The 20,622-nt window shown below is 44.4% G+C and overlaps 1 protein-coding gene across 5 annotated transcripts in view; it reads right to left on the bottom strand.

Moving 5' to 3' along the window:
• Window positions 1-379: 379 nt before the first annotated feature.
• Window positions 380-20,622, bottom strand: part of DYM (dymeclin) — a 212,582-nt gene continuing 192,339 nt past the window's right edge. For all 5 annotated transcript variants that reach the window (XM_040090375.2, XM_040090372.2, XM_040090376.2 and 2 more), the window contains one exon: window positions 380-2,868. In XM_040090375.2, coding sequence (XP_039946309.1) covers window positions 2,719-2,868 — 150 coding nt within the window. In that variant the 3' untranslated portion in view covers window positions 380-2,718. The remainder of the gene's footprint in view (window positions 2,869-20,622) is intronic.

Here is a 20,622-nt window from a genome sequence, read left to right as displayed (position 1 = left end):
AGACACCATCAGCTGAAATGGGCAGGAAGGAGAAGCTGAGGGTGCAGCAACACATCAGGTCTGGTCTTGTGTGGACAGCCCAGTCCCTCCTCTGCTTCTCCCCACGACTGCACATTCCCAGTGCCCCTCCGGCCATGGCCACAGTGACCATTGAAGCTGAGCTGGCAAGAGGTGACATTCCATGGGACACTGCAGCATGACATGTTCCTTCTTTTACCAGACACTGACTTGGATGGTGATTTACTTTATACAATAAATAAAATCACATTCTTCTTAATTGCACGTCATGGAGGACACCATAAAACCTCAACCAGGTTGGGCCTGATGACCACGCCAAGACCCGTGACACAAAACACACCACCCCTTATTTACTGTTTTATCTTTTTTTATTTTTGTAATTACGCATAATAAATCTTTCACACAAAGAAATGAAAAGGATCCCTAAGGTGAAGGAAAAACAGAGTATTTGTGACCGTACCAGACTGCAGATGTCAGGACGCTGCCAGGCCCATGTCACGCTCCAGCTCTCGGGAGAGCCAGTGGGGCCAGCATGGATTTCTGCCTAAATCTTGGTCTGGCTCTGCTGTTTTGGCTTTAGGTGGTAACTCCAGCTGTTCCAATCCACCTGGGACCCCGGGGCAGGGCATTTCATGAAACACACAAGGAAATTATGCCATCAGAACAAACCCTCTGCACCTTCAGTGTCACCACAAGGACAGTGAGAGAGGATTTTCTGCGTGACACCGGCGTTGGTTCAGCAGCTGTTTGACCTATTCTATCAGATTGCTGCTTTATGTGCCCCTCTCTTGCAAAAAGCCCTTTCACAGACAAATCAGGTTTTCTGCAGTCTGACACCTGGCTGAGCAGTGGCTGCCCTGGCGGGCCCTCTCTGGTTCTTCTCACCCCGGGGTGTTTAAAACAGATGAACACTGAGCCAGCCCAGCAGCTTTAGAATCCACGGTTTAAAAGTGCATCTTCAGACTGACCTTTCCAAATCTGGGCAGCCCTGTTGACTCACAAACACTCCTAGTCTTTTAATAAAGACAAATTTACAAATTACTACAGTAACCAAGAATAGTTATCCCCTTTTGACGTTTGCTCAAAGACCAAAATGAAACAGAGTAAATCCAAAATACAGATCAACTTATGTGCAGCTCAGTCGTGGTTAATTAATTTCTCCTATTTGCCTAAGAAAACACTGCATCTCCAGTTTTACAATTGACTTTTCTCAAAAACTTCTGCCATTTCAAAGTCCTAAATGCTCATGGGCTGTATACATCACTTTGCAGCTATATTTAAATAAATTCAAAAAGCTTTTTTTTTTTTTTTTTTTTTTTTCCAATAAGCCAGCATTTCCATTTGTGTAGGACTCAAATGGACTTCTGTCTCTAAATAAGCATATAAAAGGAAAGTACAATCTTAGCACATCCTTCAGAGGGACGAAATGGTGCAAGAAATTCTATTTAAAGCCATTCAAAGGACTTTCTGAAAGCAAACGCACCCAGTTCCTCAGGTCAACAAACAGAACATGCTGGAGCAGGCAGTGAATACAGAGGGTTGCCACGCATCTTCAGGAACTAATTCCTCAAAACTGAAGTTTTGGCATGCAATGCACTGGTGACAGTCCCCCACACAGCAGCACGTGGGACAAGGAGAGTGGGTGCACGTGTGTGCAACAGGCATCCCCAAAATACGATCCCCACTTTGAAAAATGAGATTTCTTTCGAAATCACACCACTTCTTTTTTGCTTTTCCCACTGCTGAAACAGGTATATCAGGAAAGGGCACTTGGAAACAACAAAAAAAGAGAGTAGTATTCTACATTCAGATAAATTTATATTTCTGCCATAAAACTTTAAAAGCCAATAGAAGGTTTTCAACACAGAGCTCTGTCAAGGATCCCCAAAACACACTGTCACCATTACGCACAGGTTTACAGGACAACGGTCTATTTTACAACCTTGTAATTATTTTCTTTGGACTTTTTTTCCCCCCTTCTTTCCTTACACATTCAATTTCCAGGAACAATTTTGCACAGGAGCACAGAAAAACAAGTCTGTAAGGGATCTGATTCCGAAAGCAGGTGTTTCTTGCCCTCTGGAGAGTATTTGCCAGTCAAACAACAACAACAACAAAAGACTTGCTATTGAAAATCCTCCCACAAACATCTAAATCAAGTGTTTTGAATCTGCCTGGGAGCTAACCTGATTAAGATGCTGCTTGCTTAGTTCCCTCGGATGACAGCGTAGACAGCAATTTAAGGACTGCAGCCTTGACAGTGCCACGGAAACGAAGGGCTGTGAGTGAAAACATGGGATTAGGTAACGAGCAACCCACAGCAGCATCCAAGAGACCATAAAAAGCTTGACCCAAGGAAGCTGCCCGCTCGAAAGAGCCAAAAATACAAACGCTGCTTCCAAATCAAAGCCTGCAATCTCATTTAGCCCGTTAAGTTAGGACGATCAGGTTTGTGGTTGGTAGTAACATCATACCCCATGTGTAAGGCCTCATTTTCATCAAACAAGCTCTAGGTTATGGACTATAAACACAAGGTTGCCTACAAGCCATCGGTGCCCCACACCAGTCTGTCCCAGCGTGAGGCTGGGCTGGACACTGGCTCTGGGGTTGGAGGGGTCACTTGGAAAGGGTCAGGCTGGAAGGGGAGCAGAGGTTTGATTCCTGTGAGACGGAGTGGGGCTGGCCTGGCCGGGGCGTCCCTCAGCCCGAGTCCATGGTGAAGAGCTGGATGTCACGGGGGTTCCAGTACAGGGCCACGGCAGAGTTGTACACCAGGGACCACACGTAGGGGATGAAGAACTCCTCAGGCTGCTCCTCCTCCACGTACTTGAACTTCAGCTCGGGGAACTTCTGCAACAAGAAGCCAGAGTCCGGTGAGGGAAGGTTTGCATGTCTGCTTGCAAACACACAGCCCACATAAACACTGAAGAAAGAGGTTCGGTGAAAAAAAAAATAATGGAAGGAACTAAACCATTAGAACCCAAGGAAAATATTTATAGGATAAAGATATCATTTATAATTTCTTCTTTGAATCAAATGCTTCATTAGCATACTATATTCAAGCCTCTGGTCACAACCCATTTGCCTGTCAGCAGACAACACACGTGAATGCTTTACAAAACACAAAGATCTTAAGGAAAACTCATTTTTAGCAGCCCCTCAAAAGCCTTCTTGCTTTTATTTCATTTCTCCTTAAACAACATTTTGCGATTAATTGTACTTGGCTTCTTAGCAGGAGAATCCTCTGAAAAAGCTGAAAGAATAAACACAGCTTGTGGTATCATAGGATCACAGAATATCCCAAGTTGGAAGGGACCCACAGGGATCATGGAATCCAGCCCCTGTCCCTGCACAGACACCCCAACAATCCCACCCTGTGCACCCCTGGCAGCTCTGTCCAAGCTCTCCTGGAGCTCTGGCAGAGCCCAGCCCCTGTCCCTGCACAGACACCCCAACAATCCCACCCTGTGCACCCCTGGCAGCTCTGTCCAAGCTCTCCTGGAGCTCTGGCAGAGCCCAGCTCCTGTCCCTGCACAGACACCCCAACAATCCCACCCTGTGCACCCCTGGCAGCTCTGTCCAAGCTCTCCTGGAGCTCTGGCAGCCTCGGGGCTGTGCCCACTCCCTGGGGAGCCTGGGCAGTGCCTGAACCCTCTGGGGGAAGAACCTTTCCCTGATATCCAACCTAAACCGGCCTGGCACAGCTCCAGCCGTTCCCTGGGTCCTGACCCCAGTCACCAGAGAGAAGAGACAGACATGCTGCAACCTCAAGTTCCCTTTTTTCTCATTTTTTCCTTCCCAGAGCAGTGCACACTGCAAACCCACCAGGTTCACTGTTGATAGGTGTGCATTTTGGAAAGAGCTGAGTCTACTTTTGTACTGTGCTCTTCACTTTATCCACTTCTAAATGCTGCCTGTGTCTGAGCTTGGCAGAGTCTCAGGCAAAAGCCACATTACAATGATCACTGGGGTAAGATAAAACATGACCCATTTTATTATTTATAAGGCTGTGGCTAAGACTAAGAATAAACTCTACCGTGTGACATGATCAGAACAAGCAGAGCAATGGCTAAGGAGCCTCTTTGCCCATTAATAATGAAGGGATTCCCTATCCTATTTCTTGGGCTCAGTGTCCTGTTTCCTTGCCTTAAGGGTACACGAATTCTGGCTGGATCAGTCTCCTTTGAGGGGACAATTCCTGGACACTTCGTTTTCAGGGTTAGGTATTTAACTTCTATGCTCCCCTGTTATTTGCATTCTTCGAGTCAGAAAACGTGGAAACTTGTAGAAAATCTGTAGAAAACGTGGATGTGGCACCTGGGGACATGGATTAGTGGTGGCCTCAGCAATGCTGGGAGAACAGCTGGACTCCAAGATCTTGGAGGCCTTTTCCAGCCTAAAAGATTCTGCACTATCTCTGTTCAAGGAACTGAGGCAGCTAAAAGGCAAGGCTGTTAAACACCCTTCTGCATCTAATTTCTGTTGAGTTCAAAGCCCAGGATCCCTAAGGTACATCAGCAAGTTTAACTTCCTGTGTCAGACACGCAGTTTGTGGTAGAGAACTCCCCCAACAGCCATTTTGTGCGTCTAAACCACTTTCTATCACCTCTCTGCAACCTCTCTTCTCCAAGTCTGTTTTGACCAGCCCGTTTAATCTTCTGCATCATTTTGGTTTTTTCAGTCTCAGGTACCTTACACACATACTCACCCCCATCTCTCACTTCCAATCTCCCAGCCTACTGCCAGCTCCCCTCCACTGCATCCTTCTCCTCTCTCTTTAGCCTACTTTTCTGTTTTGTGCTCACCCAACCTTTCTTTTCTCACCAGCCACGTGTGATCGTCTTTTTCACTGACATTCTCTATCCCTTCCCAACTCGGCTCCAAGTTCTCAGGCTGTCCCTGTCTTCCCCCTCTGCCACCTCCCAACCAAGCCCTCATGTATATTTTCATTAGTATTTATTTTTTTAAAAAAAACAACCCTGACATTCTACTCTGCTTATCCTCCGTGTAATCTCCCCCACTTCCTTCCAAAACTTCCTGGCTTGTGGTCAGTGTAGACAGGAGCACGTTCTGTTCAGCACTGCATCAGCAGAATGGATGGTTCAACCTCACGACTGCACCACGGCAACACTTCCAGCACGAGGAAAGCCTTACACAGCTGCCACTCTTCACCACAGGGGTGGCAGCAACACCAGAGGTGCAGCCCACGGTAGCCCTCCTGGGAGGGAAGGGGGGGAAAGTGATTAAAGATGCTAATTTGAGTTGAATTAAACACAGACACCTTTTTGTCTTTGTTTTTTTTCACCGTCCGGTCACAGATGTAGCTACTGGCTTTGCAAACATTCGTGGCAGTAGCCTGGGACCATTCTCAGGCTCTTGTGCAGCTTAACAAACATCTCCAGCCTTAAGACAGTAGGCAGAATTACATCAGAAATTCCAACAGCTGCATCCGAGATGCTCACGTGTTACCATCCCGTTATCTCTCAGCTGGAAGGGCAGCATAAAATGGCTCAGGTAGCATTCATATTTTCAGGCAATAAGTCATGCATCGATTTTATTATTCAGCCTCTCTTCAGGCTGATCGATGTTGCTATTTATTGTGATTGTACTGTAGCAATTTAATAATCAATTTCAGATTAAAGGCTGTAACTCACTGCAGTCAGCCCGGACTCTGACACTCAACATGTGCTTTGAACAGCCTGCAGGGGCATCTTGGAAATGCAGATAAGGAGAACGACATTTTTAAGGAGAGCAGTAATACACACTGCCACTGTATATACACAATTTTGATTGAGTCTATACAAAAAGAATGTAGGTAACGGCAGGAGTGAAGGATTGTTGATGGTCCACCTGAACAGCAGGCTCAGGACAGTTCAATGCATTGATGATGAGACAAGAAAAGTCAGAATTCCAGGCCAGCAATTCAAACCCACATTCTTTAGATGACTGCAATGACCCACAGCTGTGTGCAGGCCATGTTTTCTCATTCATTTAAAATGAGAAATCTTAAGAGGCCCAGCATGGAGAGAACTGCACCAACATCTTTGGGGTGTGGATGCAGCACTTGGGAATACGGTTTAGTAGTGAGCACAGTGCTGCTGAGTTGATGTTTGAACCCAATGATCTTAGAGGGCTTTTCCAACCTCAACGATTCTATGACGTAACTTGCAGGATTAACCATGGCAGGCATCCACTGCTGAGATAAAAAACTAACCACACTGTTTCACTAACAGGGTGTTCACTGAAAACAGAATTTGTTAACAAACAAAACCAAAAGTTTCTCTATGAGAGAGACTTTATAACTATTTGTAACAGCAGGACTTAAACACCATGTAAAAAGCTGGATTGATGCCAAGAAGATTTAAGATTTTTCAAAAAGCTTTTCAAGGTTTTCAGGTGACAGTCCAAGGAAGGTTTAAATTCATATTTGTGCCATTTATCTCCTGTCCTGCTCCAAATGAGTGATCGGGAGCCCTGGCTGTGTGCTGCAGACGCACAGAAGGCGACAATGTAAAGCATCCAAGCCACATGGGACTCAGAGCACTCCCAGCCAGCACTGGTGAGGGCTTTATCATGGTTAACCAAATTCCCAAAGTGGCATGTCAAACCTGCAGTGAACAATTCTGTTTTCTTCTGCCTTGCTGCTGTTGTGTCCAGTTTGCTCCTGGAAAGACACTGGCACTCTAGCTGGTGACACTCCAATGAACCTGATTTTTAGCACCACTTAAAAAGAGAGACCGTGCTAAGGCATCTTAAATGGCAATCTTAATGACAGAGGAAAAGCCTTGGCACAGGATGAATCATCTCTTTTTTTTTTTTTTTTTTTTCCTTCACTGCCCTGTTTGCTTGGATGGATAGTGTTGAAAGATTGAGTCCCTCTGCTCTGGAGCCAGCTTGGCACAGCTGGGGCTGCTCAGCTGCACAAGAGAAGGCTCCAGGGAGAGCTCCGAGCCCCTGCCAGGGCCTGAAGGGGCTCCAGGAGAGCTGCAGAGGGACTGGGGACAAGGCACCCAGGGACAGCACCCAGGGAATGGCTCCCAGTGCCAGAGGGCAGGCACAGCTGGGATACTGGGAAGGAATTGGTGGCTGGGAGGGTGTTGAGGCCCTGGCACAGGGTGCCCAGAGCAGCTGTGGCTGCCCCTGGATCCCTGGCACTATCCAAGGCCAGGTTGGATGGGGCTTGGAGCAGCCTGGGACAGTGGGAGGTGTCCCTGCCCATGGCAGGGAGTGGAATGAGATGAGCTTTAACGTCTCTCCCAACTCAAATCCTTTTTTGATCCAATATACATCAATGTTCACTACTTAAGTTACTGAACTCTTTGCCTTGACATAAACAGGTCTGTTGGAGCCATTATTTGCATCTCTTTCCACCCCTTACAGGGACAGACAACCCCACATAGCCTAAAATAAACCAGCCTGAGAAAGTCCTTGAAAATGTGAGAGACAGAGGTAACATTACGGTTTGAACGGCACAGTTTAAATACAGACACCACTTATCAGCTCCGGTGAATCACCCCACCACATCACCCTATCTTGTTTTCTTCTGCCAGACAAAGCAGAAGTCAGATTTAGTGGTTGGGACGAGGGTACAAACGAGACAGACCAAGAACTTTGCAGACTGTCTGCATTGTCAATCACATGATTCGATAAAAAACCACGGGAAGTCCGATGAACAGACACAGAACTGAACTGCAGTAACTCCCCTACCACAGAAGTTCAACAACATCGGGGAGTTGGATTTTTCATTTTGTTTTGTTTTTGATTTGGTTTCGTTTGGGTTTTTTTCGGTTAACGTTGAGGAAGGGAACATCATGGCTAGCGAGCAGCACCTGGCCCTGCTCCAGGCAGTGCAGTGGCATCTGAGCTACAAGGCTTGAGCAATACATTAAATAAAACATCCCCTTCCCTCCAAATGAACCCTCAGAGCTGCTCTCAGGCTTCAGTGTTATGTCAGTGGACAATCTCCACTCAGATAATGCAGGCAAGGGCAGATGGAACTGCTTTGAGAGCAATGTCTTTGCTTCTTCCCTGATCTAGAGGTTCTGCTGGATGAAAAGCAGCATTCATCAAAGATACGGGGCAGTCACTGTGGAAAACAAAGAAATTAAAGAGCTGGATTAATAAAAAAAAATGGAGAACCCTCTTTTCCTCGAGTTCTGGTTAGAAACTCTGGTTTCTGAAACAGCAATCAAGCACGAGTCAGTATTTTCAAAAGCAGGTGACTGAGCAGAGAAGTGCTGTTTTCAAAGGAGTCTGAACACATTTGAGAGTCAAATTCATGTGAACTTTACATCAATCCAAAGCTTCAAAGTCTTTCTGAAAATGGGATTTCTCTGTGTTTGAAAAGCTTACCATGAATCCTGTTTGGTAACCTAATGACTTGATGGCAAATTATGTGTTTCATATTGTTTCAGATAAATATAGCAGTATTGCCTGCAGAGCATCTGTAGGATTGGACCTCATTAGCAAAATACATCAATTGGCAAGGGGGAAAAAAAGAGGGCTCAGATTCAGCACTGCACCAAGCCTCTGTAATAGGGTCTACGATGAATATTTACCCCAGCAAAGATTGCCTCTAAAATCTGCCTTGCACCAAACATACCAGTCTGTGAGGGTTTTGGGCAGAGGAATGACACCTGTACTTGGTTGGCAAAGTCCTAAACACCACTTGGAAATCTGGTCCCCAAAATACCAATAAGTCAAATTAATGACCAAGGATCTTGAAAGCAGCTCAACAATCATGCCTGCTACACTGTTCATGGCATGGATACACGGGTACACATGGAGACATTGATATATTTGGGTTTTATTTAAATATAAGGATTTGAGTTCTTTAACAGACCACAATTAATAGAAAAAAATGTCTCAGTGCTTGCTTTGAGATACTGACAGATTGAATTCTTAATTCTTGTGGGGCAGTAAGGCCGTTCCATCTTTCTCGGGTTCTGTTCGGGTCTGCAGCGCTCCTCTTTGATTTCAGACAGAAAGCCTGTGTGGCTTTAGTGAAGTGTCTGTATGGGCTGCACCACACCTGCCTGATACCATCTTTTTCTCCTCCTTGGGCTGACGGCACGGAGGATGATGGTGGCGAGATGAAGGATGCAAACAGGAAATGTGCTAGACTAAGTGTGAGCCACACATCTTGTTCAGAGATCTGCCTAAGGAATAGGTGCAAACGGAAAGACGGGGAAAAAAACGGGGGCTCAGAGCATGGCAGGGAGGTTGAAAAAGAAATAGAAAGCTCAGGCTAATAAGGGGTTCAAACCCATCTGTGCCCAAGCTAAAAATAATACGTATATTACATATTATTTAATAAATATATACTAAATACAGTATTATTTATAGTAAGATAATTATGGAAGTTCAAGCAACCACGCAAGCTGTAGTAGACAACATTGTTCTTAGGCAGTAAAACTCCCTAAGACTGGCAACCCATATTCTAATGGGTCACAATCTTCTAGGTCCAGGAGGGTAGGGGAGTTCCTCTACAGAGAGAGAACAGTTTCAGCAAGTTTCATTGATATGTGATTTCTTTTTTCAGATCACTTTGAGTAAAGGTTTTGTACAACCACAGCTGCAGGAAAATAAACGCTCAGCAGTGAATTTTCAGTGTCAGATGTGAACTACTGCCAGAGGAGCAGACGTGCCTCTGGTCAGAGTTCAGCAATTACTAATTTTTTTAGAGAGTACTGAGAAGCCAGGTCATTTTCGGAAAAATCAATCAAACAGCTATGCCTAGATAATTATTGGTAAAAACACAGTGATTTAAATGAGTTAAATATTTGTGGTAAACCTGCCAAGGCACAAAGTTTTGCAGGGTACCACAAGAAGACAACTGCTTTTCTGTCTAGGATAGAATGGCAAATAATGAGCTTTAAAATCCTAGAAATTCAGAGATGCAAACACATATACACTTGTTTCTTTTCCTTCCAGGAAAGGAATATTGTTGATAAATGTCAATAGCCCCAAATTGTGCCATATTTTGTCTCCATACCAGGTATTAATCTGCACAGATTCCAAAAGCACTGTATAAATGACCTTAGGACAAAGCCAAGTACTCATTTCAGGATCTGTTGGGTCCACAACAGAAAAACCTGGACTCTGGGCTACTTCTAGACAGCACAGAAAATAAACTGGACTACTGGTCAGTAGCTATGAAGACAGGTTTGCGGAGTTGGGGCTGCTCAGCTGCACAAGAGAAGGCTCCAGGCAGAGCTCCGAGCCCCTGCCAGGGCCTGAAGGGGCTCCAGGAGAGCTGCAGAGGGACTGGGGACAAGGCACCCAGGGACAGCACCCAGGGAATGGCTTCCAGTGCCAGAGGGCAGGCACAGCTGGGATCTTGGGAAGGAATTGGTGTCTGTGAGGGTGTTGAGGCCCTGGCACAGGGTGCCCAGAGCAGCTGTGGCTGCCCCTGGATCCCTGGCAGTGTCCAAGGCCAGGCTGGACAGGGCTTGGAGCAGCCTGGAACTGTGGAGGGTTTCCCTGCCCATGGCTGGGAGTGGGACTGTGATGAGATTTAAGCTTCCTTCCAACCCAAACTATTCTAGGATTCTGTAAAACTCCCTTAACCTCATAATTTGAGAAAAAAGTGGATCCCTGCTCAGCTTCAGAGATCCTGTGTCTGCCTGGAGAAATTTTGGAATGGGAGGAAAAGACTACCAAGATGAAAGACTGAACCATACCTATGTATCACACACTGTAAAGTATCATTAATCTCTCTATATATTTTATGCATTATACATTTATAGTCACAGTTCAAGGATTTACAGATCTAATTAGAATTAGCTTGCCCTGTCAGCATTGTTTTCTATGCCATGTTGTCTAGATGGACACAGATCTTTCCAGAACATTTCCAAGAGGACTGCTCAACAGGCAGGAGCCAGAGTTGTCAGACCATGGAGACAGAAAACAACAGGAACACTATGAGGACATTTGCAACACTGCAGAAAATACAATATATTTTGGCTTTACCAAATAAAAAGAAAAGAAAGATATTGATGTATGTAATTACTTGAAGCATGAGAATGAAGGCAGGATGTGTAAATGAGGTTCCATCAACAAAAAACAGAACTTTCATCCACTTCAGGGCTTAACCTGAAAGAACACTAATTTTCAGAAAATACAGTGGCCTTTTAGAAGAAAGAACATTGGTCTGAGCAAAAAATGAACAACCTCAAAATGACAACAATCCAAACAAAAGACTTTTTTACATGGAAAAAAAACCTAAACAAGAAGAGAGTTAAACACATGGAATGAACAAAGCTACTGACCCAACTGACAGAAACAGTTCTGGTCCTGACCTCACTCGAGCACTTGCTATGTACATACACTGATGACTCAGATAAATAAGTAAAATCCTTTGTGTGCTTTTGAATTTAGGGAATTAAAATCTGAAAACCAGAATAATCCCTGAACCCATTTCTCAGTGGCTTTAAAGGGCACTAAAGCACAAATGGGGATGAGTCTATTAACTCACAAAACTTTTATGGATATGAAGCGGACATATAAGCCTTTCCTACCATGGGATTTGCAGAAAATGCACATTTCGTAACGGTAGTCCCTATTTTTACCACTGGTAAGGAAGATGCAAATGAGATTAAGCCCTTGCTTCCTGTGCTTCAGCTTGCAAGCCATCCTTCTCTAGATTAATGTGCAAGGCTTTACACAACCACAAAAAACAGAATGCTTTCAGCAACCATTTTTGTTAAAACTGAAGTGAGTTTAGAAATCACTAATTCACTGACACCTTTATAGGGAAGATTTACAGACCTGCTAATAAAAGGTTACAAGATTAAAACTAGATTTTGGTTGCCCCAACTCACAGTTAAGACTGTGATGCTTTAGCAGTACCCTCAAAGAAGGGCTTAGAAATACATAAATTTCCAAAGTCTCAGAATTAAACCCTACACCTTATGCAGACTTTCTAAACCCCAAAATAACACTCACTTGCCAAACTTAGCTGATTCAAGGCTGAATTTTTTTCTTTCCAGAATTTAATGAGTGAGATTTGAGCAACCTGGAAGGGGTCCCTGCCCACGGCAGGGGGTTGGAACAAGCTGAGCTTTAAGGTCCCTTACAGTTGAAGACATTCAGTGATTCTGTGAATTCTGCCACTTTTCAAGTGTGCAAAAGGTAAAATTTAAGAAATTGGTAGTAATATATCAGTTGGGAACATCTCATGAGGAACAACTCTTCGAAGGTCTCCAACTGGGCAAAAGCTCAAGTCGTCCTAAGTCCATACATACACACACACATTGTTTGGATCATTCTGCAGAAGACAGAAAATGTATTTATAAAGCCCAGGAAGCAAGAGAAGGCAGGGGAAGATCACTTCTGCAGTCAACCAGATCTGAAGAAGATAACCATCCCTGGAGAGATTTAAAAGCTGTGAGAATGTGGCGCTTGGGGACACGGATCAGTGGTGCCTTTGGCAGTGCTGGGGGAATGGTTGGACATGATGGTCTTAGAGGACTTTTCCAGTCCAAATGATTTTGTGATTCTGTGATCTATGAAATCCTGAGATGCTTGCTCCCTCCAGAAAAAGCTCATGGTGCTCTCAGAGCCCTAGTATCACCTGGTCAGTGGGGAAACCTTAATATGAAACAAAAAAGGCTTTTTATGGTTCAGGACTTGCCAAACACCAAAATAATTCTTTCCAGGCAATTTGATTACTTGCAACAACGTGGAAGAACTCAAAGGAGGGTGATAGGGGTTGGAAAGACAAAGTCTCCTTTTAGAGATATTGCAAGTGAAGGCAGTAGAGAACAATTAAGTTGTGTATCTAGACAAAGGCTGCTTCAATTTCTGGATAAAAATGACATATCTATATTCCCTTCATCAGCCTTTTTTAAAAACAAAGCCAATTCTATAAATGCCCAACAATATTCCACTTCTCATGTCAGAGACAACCATCTGCTAATTATTTTCTGAGAAGCCAGTTACACACTTTCAGTCTAATTGATATAATTTATTAAACTATTTTAACAATAAGGAAAAACTCACTGGAAAGGATTTTAAAGGGCCTTTGAAGTGCATGAACGATGGAAGCCTTGGAGAAAACAACCTTGCTGAAAAATAAATGTACACTAATATGTGTAGCGATATACTAAAAGACATGGAGAATCTGCTCTAGACAAATCTTAGAGCCAATTATCTATTTTACATTTCAAGCAGCGAGTGCTACTGTTTAAGCCAGAGCAGTTGTTTTGACTTTGATAGCAGACTAGTCTAAAATACAAGGAATGTTGTTTATCATGGAAATGCTTTGTGCTCCAGATAACATCACGGATGGCTGCCCCACCTAGGCTAGGCAGCATCCCACCATCCTGAAACAAACCCCAGATAAACCTCTCCCTGCTGCCCGACTTCGGCTCTCCCCAAAGATCCAACTGTTGTGCAAATAAAACTCTCGCCAGTGTGCCACACCATCAGCAGCACAAAACGAGCAGAAGGTGATGGATACACGATGAAGGGAACTACTGAACTTTGAGAACATGACTCACACTTTCATGTTTTGGTAAGGCACTGGAGCTTTGATCACTAGGCACTCTGCCTTGATGCCAGAGGGACGGACCTCAGGAACTCTGTATGGACAATATACATATCCTGACCCAGTAGTATATAAATACCCATTTCTCACTCTTTTTTTTTTTTTTTTTTTTTTTTTTTTTTTTTTTTTTTTTTTTTTTTTTTTTTTTTTTTCCCCCCTCATAGGAATTGTCATGCCCAGGGTTAGATTTTTCTTCCTTCACCCTGGAGAAGGAGCTGGAGATTTTGTCATCCAACTTGGTCCCACACTGTACTTGCTGATGGAGACTGTGACCCATCTATGGAGTTTCCAGCATTCACCTCTCTGCTCTTCAGCACCTGAGCTGGGAAGGGACTGAAGCACAGTGACAGCATAAACCCCACTAATTTCACAGTTTTAGGACTTTTCCTTTTGAAAACTCATATATAGTAGTAGAGCCTCCTCTGCTCTAATACAGTCTTGGGATAATCCAGCAGAACCACAAAGGCTTGAGAGGTTAAAACACTGTTTTCATCTGCCTGTCTCTTTCACCCCAAATCTAGAGTAACTATCATGTCACAGTTGTTTTTTTCTCTTTTGTGTAGAACATATTCCCCCAACACAAAAGGTGGCAGGAGAAGAGCACAGTGATTCAGTTTGCATACTTTTCCAGTGATGAGGTCCCAGACATGCTTTCACTACATACTGGTTCAACGCTGCCTCCAAAACATCCCACCAAGCCAAAAAGAACATTCCTTTGGACAACTGGGACCACGCTCCTCTCCGTTATCACTGTACAAGGGTTGATGCACTGCCTAGGCTTCATGCATCAACCAGAGCAACAAGGTCCATTCTCCCTGCTGAGCTCAACGCCTTTGATTTGCATCCTGGGGGCTGGCATTTTACAGCACCCTTCCCGGTGTGGAGGGCTCCTGGAAGGTCGGTTAGACAAGGTTTGAGTTTTCCTTCGCAGCAGCCATGGAGCCGAGGCCTGCGCCGACATCCTGCCCCGGTCCCTCCCACCCAGCGCGGCGGTGGGGCCACATGCCAAGCCCAAACATCCTCCCCCACCCCCAGCGCCCACGGAGGAAGACCTCCTTTTGATTTTGTACTTTTTAATCTGAGAGAGCCAGGCCTGTAAATATTACAAAAAATTATAACAATGACTTAAGAACAGAGACAGACTCGCTGTCACCAGCTGTTAACTCTCAGATCAGGGCAGCCTAGGAAGTGGACCCTTATCTGCCTGAAGCTCAGGACGTGCTGACTAACACCCTATTGAGTCGGCAGACCTTTGGCTCCCTAATCTCCCCAAACTGGAAAATGTACACCCCAGTGGACATACTCCCTTCTTAAGTATTTCAAGCCTCTGCAAAAAGACAGATTGTGCTGCGAGATGAGCAGCGCTGCCCCGCTGCATGCAGGAAATCCCATTTATTTGTCTTCAGGAGTGAAATGTCAAGTGAGAGTAAAACCTTTCCAGCCATAGCACACAGTGCCAGACTGCTGCCTTATCTCTGCCAGGACTGCCAGCCAAGGAGCTGGTGCCAATGTGTACGTTTACACAGTTATTTTGTGAATGTGGACTTTACAGCTTTATAAAAAATAAACTGCTCTAATGCTAGGAGTCCTGTGAAGACAAACCACAATCAGGGGAGGGAGGTGGTGCTAAGCTGACCTCAACAAATAACCAGGATAGGATGCCTTTTCTGAAATGGATTTTTAGGTTGCTCATTCTGTACTATATTTTATTCTATGTTCCAGTATATTCATGAAGATTGTGATTGCAAGTTCAAATCAGGTATTGAAAACATGCCTTCAGCAATGATAGAGACAAGCAGTGCGTAAAAATGAGAAAGTGTAAGTATGAGCAGGACAAGGATTCCTTCAAGGTATTAAGACATCTTTACAAATCTTCAACCTGGCCAACTGAGCAATCTCCTTGACCGAATACATGGAGCCAGGAGCTGACTGCAAACAAAAGGGATCTCTATGTTTGGTATCATCCTGCAGCCACCAGCTGAAAAAAGAGCACTCGCCTACAGTGAAACTGTGGTTTTTTCCTAATGCAAACAATCACCCCAATCTGAAAAAAGGCCCCAGGTGAGCTGCTGTTTCAATAATGAATGAAAATTACTTGTGTTTTCTGTTTCACTATGCTTTAGATGCAGCATTTCCAGATTTGCTTGCCTTCACTGACACTTAAGACTGATTCTGGTAAAGACTGCCTTTAGGACATGAATCAAACATTTCTAGAGATCTCACCATCTCAGGCTGGTGAATTCTTTCATAAATGCTGTTATGTTCCTTTGTTATTGAACATATCTGCCCCCTTCCTCCCTGCCCATTCAGGCCTGCATTGTTTACCCTGGTGACAACAATAAGGCTTTGCTAGTCTTAGCTCAGGAGGATGGAGCTTGGCAAGCCCTGGTGGGGCAGATAAGCATCAGTAATTCAAATAAAGTTTTGCAGCCTTACCCTGTGCTCAGAATCACAGGCACCACTCAGATCTTGTGGGTCTCACATCAAGGACAATGTGTAAGTTTAAGGCCCATGCTCTCCCCTACACAGACACAAAATTTCCTTCTATGTTTTGGAGCTGTCAGTCTCCCAGAGACTCCAGGGACCTTCCCTCAGTGAGCTGTCCAGAACTATCCAGTCTCTGCTTTCCCATCTATAAAAACAATCTTTGCTATGGTTTTTGATAGCTCACATGCTGCAGTGAAGGAAGGGAAATCTTCCTTCTGGAGCTCTGGATGATGCTGCTACAGCATCAACAAGATGGGAAATTCTCACCCCACTGAGACACTGCCTGTCCTCAAGCCCCAGCTCACGGGCCACAGGTTGCTCTCCCCACAGTTTAAACATCAGAGCAATGTCTTTAAACTGCCAGAAGGCAGGGTCAAATGGGATATTAGGAAGAAATTTTTGGCTGTGAGGGTGGTGAGACCCTGGCACAGGTTGCCCAGAGCAGCTGTGGCTGCCCCTGGATCCCTGGAGGAGTTTAAAAGCTGTGTGGATGTGGCACTTGGGGGGACACGTGTGGGTAGTGGCCTTGGCAGTGCTGGGGAATGGTTGGAGTCCATGGTCTAAGAGGGCTTCTCCAACTTGTAGGTCAAGGAGAAAACCTGGGTAGAACGGAGCATAGTAGGGTTTGTTAAGGCACAAGAGTCAGCAGGAGGACACAGTCAAGAAAAATCAGCCTTTGTTTGTGAGCCCAACAGATTGTGGGTTTACCATACAACCTTATCATAAACCCTGCCTAAATCCACACAGATTTAAGATTCAGTACCACCATCTGATACTCCAGAACATCTACAGCTACAAAAAAGGCAAGGTGGTCTAAACCAGCTGCCCTCCAAGTCCTAACATCAGTCATCAGCAGTGATGATGATAGACGTGAGAAAACCCCTGCTTGGCCAGGAAAAGGCTATTTCCATCTCTAATCATCCTCAGCAGAAACAAACAGCCTGTAAATCAACTGGAGAGAAGCTCTGCAACTTGCACCAAAGGTTGTGACAAAATTACACTGTATGGGAATGTAGTGGACACAGCCACCAGCTGACAAACTACATCTCTCCTTCATTCTCCCTTCTTGGTGCAGTTGCTGTAAACATTCAAGACATTCCTCTGATTTATGCACTTAATTAGAAAATATCTGTAACATTCCTGCTGTTTACATTTAACCCAACACTGCAATGAAAGCTGTAATTTTGTCTGAGATTTATATTCTGTACTCAAACTTATTTTGATTCCTTGATTCAAACATACACACAGAAGTGAAAATGTGTCAAAATCATGAAAATGGAGGAGATTATACTCCATTATCTAGTTCATCTGTCATCCAGGGCAAAAATTTTCTGAGGACTGTTTCTCTCAATCTGCCACTTGTTATGCAAACTTAATTCAAAAGACTAATTCAGAAAAGACAACTAAACCTTAAAAGTGGAAGAGCAATTGGATCACTATAATTAGAAGTTATATGATTTTTTTTCTCCCTTTATTTCATATTTAGTTGTCATAACTCATTAAACTTTGCACCTTTTGGGATAAAGTTGTTGGCCTCTGACACATTATTTTGCATTTTATTTAAAAAAGTGGTTAATACTTTTTTAATTGATGGAGAGGGGATAATGTGTAACTTTATTAATCAAAGAAATTAAAAAATTAATTTTAAATGCAACTTTTTATACTTTTTAGGTACTCTGCCTTACACTGAAGGTTTGCAGTAGAAAAGAAACACATGGGTTTGAAATAGCTTTCAACTGAGCATGGGAAGAAAGGGCTCAGGGCATTTCAGTGTGATTTTACTTTATTTTGACCAAAGTTGCAAGATATTTGGAAACAACACGTCATGCAAATGCAGTGCCTTTGGCACTGGACTTTTCATTGGACTCACAACATATGCAGTGAGTGAGGGGAGGCTGCACAACACATGTGAAGCAGATTTAGTCACAGCAAAAAACATAGTAAAAGTATAGGGAGGCTTTCTAGGGAGGGAAACTTGGGGAATGTTATTCAGCTTGAGCAATTGCACAGCTCTGAAGTGAGCAGGGGCTGGGCTCTGGCTGGAAGCCCTCCTGTAAGATGTGTTGGACTGGGAGTTTTGGGCTGCTCATGAGTGTGGGGCTCCTGCCAATCTCCTGCAAAGCCAAAGCTCTGCAGCTTTGGGCAGGGAAGCTCCTCTGTGCTCTCCTTAAGAAAAAATGGGATCATCCTTGAAGGTTAACAGAGTTCAAATGATGTGGCAGGCCAGCAGTTAGCAGAATAGAAGTAGCTTTGAAAAACGTACACGTGCAGAGAGTTGTTTACCCAGGTCAGGGCTCTGTTGCCATGGGGAGCGACTTGGAAAGTCTCACACTGCTTTCCCATCCTCCTGTTTCTCCAGAGCTTGCTTTCTGCCTTAAACTTGGTATCCCTTTCTTGTAGCAGCTTCCTTAAACCAATGAAATCAGTCAATCTAACGTATCTGGTGTCAAACAATAGATACACAAAGACCGCTTCATGTTTGAATCTGTGTAAACGTTAAATTCTTCTGCTCAAAGTCTCTTACTTGTGCCCTTCCTTCCTATAAAGAGAATCAGAGAATTCATAGAATGGTTTGGATTCGAAGGGGCCTTAAAGTTCATCCCATTCCACCCCCGCCATGGGCAAGGACAACTTCCACTGTCCCAGGCTGCTCCAAGCCCTCTCCAGCCTGGCCTTTGACACTGCCAGGGATCCAGGGGCAGCCACAGCTGCTCTGGGCACCGTGTGCCAGGGCCTCAACACCCTCACAGTCAAGAATTCCTCCCTAATATCTAGTCTAGACATTCTTTTTCTAGTTCAAATTACCCTATCTCTCTAAGTGCCACCGAAAACTTAAATTTCGGGACTACTTTAAATTGCACGCCTAAGTTAAAACAGATGCATGGACAGCCAGTGTGGTGTCTCAAGAGCTCACACGGAAAAATCAGAGCTCATTGCTATCCTCTCTGGATATTTCATACTGCAATGCAAGGCCAAACTTCAGCTGTGCATAAAGAAATATTTGACTGATCTCTTTTGGCAATCCAGGCTTCCTTTAGTGACTCGAGTTTGCCCCTTCCCCTCCACAAAGCTTGCAGAGCACCTGACACCAGCCCCTCACCATCTACTGCCTTGTGAAAGGATGCTCTGCCATATGGACAGCAAAAGGATTGTATACACTCCTCATCACTGATGACAGCTAGAAAATGTCACCAGTTACATTATTCTCCTCCAAAACTTCACTCCTAACAGCAAGGGTTTCTGCTCATCACAGCCCAAGAGTGTCCTCACAGCTGAGAACCAGCTGGAGCACCTTGCACTGGATGTGAGATGAAGATGCTGAAAGGATCCCTCTCATCCTGACTGCATCACCAGTAGAGCACAACCAGATTCTTCTGATCCAAGGAAGGAGATCGTTGCAGTAGGCTTCCCTTGTGTTCCTTACAGAAATATTTTTCTGCTCTCTACAGGTAGCATAAAGAATTACATAATTATGTCATAGAATCCCAGAAGAGTGTGGGAGGGACCTTCAAAGCTCATCCAGTTCCACCCACTGCCACAGGCAGGGACACCTTCCACTATCCCAGGTTGCCCTAAGCCCCATCCAGCCTGGCCTGGGACACTTTCAAGGATGATGCATCCCTGGGCAATGTGTACCCATATTTTACCATCCTCATCATAGAAAGTTTCTTCCTTATACCTTACTCTGAATCTACCTTCTCTTAGTTTAAAACTTTTACCCTTGTCTCGAGCAAAAAAAGAAACAAAACCTCCTTTAACGCCTCATTACAAGACACTATTTCATCTTCTAAAGCTTTTGCATGTAACTGCATGAATTTTCATCTGCTGCCTTAATGGGAGCTAGTTAATTACAACCCACAGAGCGCCACAGCCAAGGTTGAGGCATTATCCAGCTCAGCTGGGTACAGGGCTCTGACTGCAGTTACAGCTCTGCAGAGCAGTGAAGGGAATTCAAGTGATGGCAAGGTGAAGACAATCATGGGAGAGAAACAGCAAACTCCTGCACTGCTGATCAACCCGCTGCCAGAACTGGTGTATTTTGCCTTTTCCATTTTTACTGGTTTGAAGAATTAAGTCTCAGAATCACAGCAGATATTGCTGTATTAATGTTATTACATTTGCATTTACACAATTCAATTGTTACTGTTACTTAGTCCATGGTAGTCCTGGTTGGGCAGGTAGGACCTTGTTGTCTGCACATTTTTTTTTTTTTTTTTTTTTTTTTTTTTAAACTGGTTTGGGATAGCCAAAACACTGCCTAGCCTTCTGCAGGAGGCCGACCTGCGTAACAGTATTATGGAACAGCCCTTTGGAAGCAGCTATGGCAACTCCAGGATAAGGTGATTTCATTCCAGTGAAATTGTTGAGCTTCGCAAAGAAAGCAATGACTTGGGAATGAAGTGACTGAATCCAGAGCGCAGCTTCCAGAAGGTAACTGGAATAATCTTCAGGGGTGGAGGGGACAGACATTAAGCCTCTATGTAAATATTAGTCTCCATGAAGACAGCAGTTTGGGAATAGGAGTGTCCTGTGCTAGCCCACCCTTCATCCTCATCTTGGCCAATGCG

The sequence above is a fragment of the Hirundo rustica genome, chromosome Z (genome assembly GCF_015227805.2).
Source record: "Hirundo rustica isolate bHirRus1 chromosome Z, bHirRus1.pri.v3, whole genome shotgun sequence".
Classification (NCBI taxonomy): Eukaryota; Metazoa; Chordata; class Aves; order Passeriformes; family Hirundinidae; genus Hirundo; species Hirundo rustica.
The sequence above is the reverse complement of the archived record's forward strand: the minus strand, read 5'-3'. Positions and strand labels throughout refer to the sequence as shown.